Genomic DNA, 6,000 nt, shown 5'->3' with positions numbered 1-6,000 from the left:
AAGTATTTTTTAAAAAGCATCCTAGAAGTTCAAACAGCAGGATTTTTTTTTCCAGAAAACCTTGTGACTTTACTGTTTGCTCTGAGATATTAAGTAGCATTTTCTTGACTTGTGATCATTGGTGGTACCATCAGAACTAATATTATCTAGTACCTACTATCGTACCTTTGCAGAAAGCAAAGCTCACTAGAGATTAGAGTGGGAGATTGGGTAGCAGGGGCTTTGGGTTCTGGTTCTTGCTCTGCCACTATGTTTACTGTGTGATCTCACACACATCAACTTCTGTCTCTGTGCCCCTGTTTCTACATCTATAAAACAGGAGTAACACAGTCACCTCTATAAAATGTGGTGGGAGTTGGGTACAAAGTGCTATGCTTGTGCAGAGTATATCCAAATATCAGGATTTACCTCCTGCTCTCCCCATGAATACTCTTCCCAGACGACCTCACCTTCCATGGTCTGTTGTCTTTCTGATGTATTTCCCATCTAATTTCAAATTAAAAGGTACTGTCTGCCCTGGGGCTCTTGTCTTTACAATCCCTGCTTCAAGTGCAAAACTTAGCTCAGCCTTAACTACAGCACTGCTTTTATCTGGCTGTAATGGGCCAGGCAATATGTCTCTAGCTGTTATTTTTAAAAGCCATAATAAAAGAGATACACATATCAGAGCCAGGTAGTGGAGACCTGTGGCTTGTTTGCAATTATCTTGATTGCAGTATGAGAGAGGGTGAAAAACCTCCTATTTCATTCATAGCAAAGAGGAAACTCTTTTCTCGCCCCCTTTTAAACTGTGCTTTATGTAAAAGTAGAAACAGGGCAGTCACTATAGATAAAGGGACAGCTGTTGGATTTATAAACACACATCTGTTTAAACCAGTCATGTAAATTTACATAGGGGTGAGGATTAAGGCCCAGATCTTTAAAGGTATTTATGTGCCTATCCCCCTTTGAAATAAATGGTAGTTAGGTACCTAAATACCTCGGAGTATCTGGGGCTATATTGCGAATGTCTGTACATTACTTTGAGATTGTAGGATTGAAAGTACTATAGTAGTGCAAAGTATTGTTAGCATTACTGTTAATAATACAACCAAATAGCAGCTGAAGCTACTCTTTGCTGCAGCCCCACAAATTTCAGACACTTACCTTAGCTGGGGAAAATCATTTTCTTATCATATTTTGCTCATTAATGGCAAGAAATTCGGATGAACCCAGCTCTTTTTCTCCCCCATTGTATATTTCTTGGAATTATTTACCCAGCAGGGACTAAAATGATGGGACAGTATTACAGACCAAGGCCCCCAACCTGCCAAGTTTACCCCACTTGTGTGTACGCTTATTTGTGTGTTTAGCTCGGGACCTAAATACCCACAGGCTCAAAATTGTGGCATAACAAGATTTGGTCTGATAGAAGCAGCCCAGAGAGAGAGGTGCCTGTAAAAGCAGGGAGGAGACTGAATGAGGGTGAGGTGGACGAAGAGGCAGCAGAGAGGCAGACTCCCTAAGGGAAACAGAACTTGAGCCATCAAGGGAAGGAGCAGTGAGTCAGCACCAATTGGAGGGGAGGGAAGAACCTTTTCCCTCTTGATTCATCTCCCATTCTCAGTCCCCTACAAAGGATCTGAGTTGTCTGTGGTGGGGCTTTGGGTGTTTTTTTTTTTTTTTTTACTCTTGTCTAGACAGTGTTTGCTTTAAGGTGGCGCTGTGAGCTGGGTAGGTTTGTTGTGATTTTTTTTTCCTCCCCCATGAGGGGAACCATTTTGATCGCTGAAATCCACACCCAGAAATAGGCCACTGGAACAATCGCCCCAACAAGCAAGTGGCTTTAGCCCTTTGGATTTCCTTAAAGACCCTAAGGCTTTAATAGCCGGTGATCCTCATTCTCTCTCTCCCTCCCCGCCCCGCAGCCTGGTTCTTGAACTGGGCATGCCAGGGTGGATTAAAGTGGATTAATTTATTGTTTGCGGCTTCATTCTCTGCACGGCACGGCTGTATGGAGGCGGGCCTCTGTCCAAAGCTTTTTAGTCCTGAAAATGGGTGGGACCAGAGCATCTCCCTGCTGCTGTCCAGCCACACAACACACTCTTCCCAGCTAGGCTCCCCTCCCTTCCGCCCCAGGGGTCTGGGAGGGAAGAGTTAACAGGGCTCCCCCCACTCCGCAGGCGCTAAGGGAGGCAGGTGATCTCTCTGCATCCCCCCCCCCCCCTTCTTCAGCATCCTTCGCTGAGCGGCGCTGCTGACAGCGGGGCTGGGTGGGGCCTTTTTCTCTGCAGCCGCCGCGGCGGCGATGCTCCGCTCTCCGCGCAGATGATGGCTAGGGGGCGGCTGCTCCTCCAGCCGCGGCCGTGAGATCCGCAGCGGCGCCAGCCGGGGAGAGACGCGGTGCGGGGGGAAGGCAGGAGCCTGCAGCCGGGCTCTTCTCCGCGATGCACCGGGGCTGAAACCCGACCGGGCTGCCGCGCGCCTGCAGGGTGGGGTGCGGGGGGGGGGGGGGGGGAGGTTGCACTTGCCTAAGGTCGCCAAGGACTTGGGGGGAATCCGCAGCTTTGACCGACCATTGCTTGCGGGGAGGCATTTCCTTTGCCTTGCGTTTGCCAGAGTCCTCGCCCTTTGCAATTCGTACAGAGCCTTCTGCTTGCAGCTAGGGACTGTGACTCTCAGGCTTGGCACCGGTTTGCCCCCCCCCCTCGGCACCCTCGAAGTGCTGCGTGCACCGCCGCAGCTCGAATTGCCCCCGCCCCCCGCCCTTTGCAATTCGTAGAGATCCCCCCTCGATCTCGAACTGGCACCGAATTTCCTTTTCCTGCCCCCCTCGGCCGGGGGCTGTTTCAGGAGGAGGAGTGACGGAGCGAGTGGATTACTTTGCTGTGTTCTTTGCAGGGTGTGCGGGGAGAGGCCAGGCTGTCTGGGAGGGGAAGAGGTTGAGGCGTCGCCATGGCTTGGCCCTGCATCACCCGGGCGTGCTGCATCGCCCGCTTCTGGAACCAGCTGGACAAGGCGGACATCGCGGTCCCTTTGGTCTTCACCAAATACTCCGAGGCCACTGAGAACCCCACGGCCCAGGTGGGTTTGCAGCAGCAGCAGCCACGCCCTTCCTCTGCCATCGAGACCCAGCCCTCCATTCTTGGCAGCGACCTGGATGCAGTTGCCAAGGCGACTGCGGCAGGGGGGGACCACAAGGCAGGGCCGGGGCAGCAGCCTCTGGCCGACTCGGTGATGCGCCAGGACTACAAGCACTGGAAGGCGCAGCGGCCGGAGCCCAGCTGCAAACCCAAGAGCGAGTACCAGCCCTCGGAAACCCCCTTTGAGAAGGAGAGTCAGTACCAGAAGGATTTCCGAGCTTGGCCCATCCCCAAGAGAGGGGACCACCCCTGGATCCCCAAGCCAGCCCCGTCCCCTGGGCCAGCCCTGGACAAGGGCCCCCAGGAGAAACCTCCCAGCCAGGAGAAGAGGAGGAAGCTGCAGCCAGGGCAGGAGAAGAAGGAGGAGGAGGCAGAGCAAAGGGCAAAGGAGGAGCAGCCCAAGGTGGCCAGGGCTGAGGAAGGGCGGAAGAAGAGGGTCCAGGTGGTCGAGGATGGGGGGCAGCAGCAGCCCGGGCTCTCGGCGTCCCAGGAGGCGGCCAAAGGGCGAGCAGCGGTGGATGCCCTCAACAGGCAGATCAGGGAGGAATCAGCAGCCGGGGTGAGCAGCTCCTACAGGTGAGAGGCGGATACATCACCCCCCTACCCAGCACCCCCATCTTCTGTGTGCCTTTGCCCAGTAGCTAGTGTCTCTGGGCTACCCCCAACCCACCTTCACCTGCCCAACACCCCTTCTCCATCCTCTTTGTGTCCACCCAGTGCCCTGCCCCAGCCCCATCCACCTGCCCAACGCCCCTCCTCCATCTTCTCTGTGTCTGCCCAGTACCCTCCCCCAACCCCTGTACACCTGCCCAACACCCCTCCTCCATCCTCTGTGTCCTCTCTGTTGAGGGGAAGCCAGGGAAATCTCTTGCCATCCTCCCCTAACCTCACCCCAGATATACTGTATCTCCCTGTGGTGTGCGTGACCATTTCCTACTAGCTAAACACAATAAAAAATCACTGGGTCTGCAGTCTCAAGAACTTTCTGGGGGCTCCTCCCACCAGTGCAGTCTCAACAATAAATCACCCTTCCATTTCCACCTCCCCTTTGTTTGTAACTGTATGTGTTCACATGCTGGGCTAATAAACCTGCTGGCCACTTTTGCACTATGTCTGCAAGCCGTTATGAACACAGTGGGGCTTTGGGCTGGAGGCTTCATAGGAGCCCAGGATAAAATCAACTGGGCTGAAGCATGGACTGTGAGCTGAAGGCAACTTGTGGAGTTTAAAGCCTGCAGTGTGCCTTTAATCCAAAGGTGCCTCCTGCAGAGGCTACAGGTGGGAGCATGCATTGGTCCAGATTTATAAGAGCAGGAGGTGGCTGGGATGAAAACAGACCTCCACAATGGGCTTCATTTATGCAGATTAGGTGTGTCCTCCAGGATCCTGCAGTAGGTGGGTGGGACAAAGTTTTGTCACTGTCGTGTTAAATGCATTTGATTGAAGTAGCTTGCTGGCTGCTGGGGGAATCACACATTCCAGTATATATAAGCCACAGATTTTCCCCAGCACTGATGAAGTAACCTCTCTCCTTGATTTTATCTCTCTTTTGATTCTCAGAAGGCAGTTGATGCCTGATTTCACATGAAAATGGTCCTCCCTGTGGTTCAGAATGAAATGTAGCTGCTGTAAGGTGTTTGTTTCTGGTTGAAGAAGTATGTATTATAAATGAAAAACAAACTGTAACAAAGAGGTGACAGGCTGGAAGTATACACACATTGTCTAGGCCCAACTGGAGTTTTGATTTCCTTTTGAAATCAGAGATTTTCCTTGATGCTGCTTTCTAGATCTTTCCTTGCCAGAGGAAACTAGGGTTCTATAGTCCTGAAAGCAGAACTGCTGGTTTTTTGCTGATAAAATAAATTTTGCAATTTCTCTGTCTCCTCAACCCCCATTAGGGGGTGTTTCCAGCAAAGCGAATGTGACTAATTAGCCCATCTCATGGGTTCTGCAGATGATACCTGTCACATAGCAACATGAGAAACAATTCATATGAATCTAAAATGTATACATAATTTAGCTCCTCCATTTTTCTGCTTGCAGTGGGGAAAGGCACAGTTGGCATTCAGCTTGAAAATCATGGACGTGGTAGAATTTTCCTTCTTATGAACTAAGGCTAAAAATTCTGGGCCTGATTCTTCATTGCCCTGCATGTTGGCAGCCATGTACCCATGTGCAAAGTTTACTCCTGTGGGAATTCTGCGCCAAAAAATTAAAAATTCTGCATATTTTATTTGTCAAAATAACACCGTGTAATCACACCCATTTCAATTATTTCGGTAATTTATTTCAAAGTACCTGTCAGCAAGTATACCTGTAACAATACAGACAACTAAAAAAGATTCAGGAAATGTTTTTGACAAATAGATTCTTTACTAGGCATATTAATACAGAACTTTAAGTTATAATTCATTTCAACTACAATACAGAATGCTATTTCCAGCACCCCTTACAAGCAGTGCAAAGGCTTGGGGAAGTCAGGGATAATGAAGGAGGTGAAGGAGAGGGAAGTAATTGCTGGGAAGGAGACTGGGAGTGAACTTGAACAGTTGTTGGGTGTGGGTGGAAGAAGTATGCAACAGTTTTTTTGGAAGGGGAGGGATTGTTAGGGAATTGGGGAGCCTGCCCCATGGAGACCCTGGCTGACCCCTAGTCTCCTGGTGTCCTTGCACCCCCACTCAGCCGCCCCCCCATCCCCATGTGGTCCTGCACTCCCACTCCCATTCAGCCCCCACCCCAGTCTGTCCCCCCCATAGCCATTCTGAACCCCAGTCTGTGTCACCCCCCCAGCATTCCCATATGCCCAGCCCTGTCTGTCCCCCCCACCCAAAAAAAACCTGGGCCTCTTCACCTGGCCCCAGGGGCAGGGCACTGTGAG

The 6,000-nt window shown here is 51.1% G+C and overlaps 1 protein-coding gene across 4 annotated transcripts in view; it reads left to right on the top strand.

Annotated features, from left to right (window-relative positions):
• The first annotated feature begins 2,222 nt into the window (after positions 1 to 2,222).
• The window catches only part of MAP6 (microtubule associated protein 6), a 79,380-nt gene continuing 75,602 nt past the window's right edge, over positions 2,223 to 6,000 (top strand). For 2 of the 4 annotated variants that reach the window (XR_007355222.2, XM_048839980.2), the window contains exons 1-2: positions 2,223 to 2,382; positions 2,881 to 3,698. Coding sequence is in view for 3 of the 4 variants with exons in the window: in XM_048839980.2 (XP_048695937.1) it covers positions 2,935 to 3,698 (764 nt within the window). In the remaining variant the exon portion in view is untranslated. Of the gene's footprint in view, positions 2,472 to 2,880; positions 3,699 to 6,000 lie in introns of all 4 variants that reach the window. The other 2 variants (XM_048839989.2, XM_048839987.2) reach the window with 2 other exon arrangements.

This window comes from Caretta caretta, chromosome 1 (assembly GCF_965140235.1).
Source record: "Caretta caretta isolate rCarCar2 chromosome 1, rCarCar1.hap1, whole genome shotgun sequence".
Classification (NCBI taxonomy): Eukaryota; Metazoa; Chordata; order Testudines; family Cheloniidae; genus Caretta; species Caretta caretta.
This window is presented reverse-complemented; position numbering and strand designations above follow the sequence as displayed.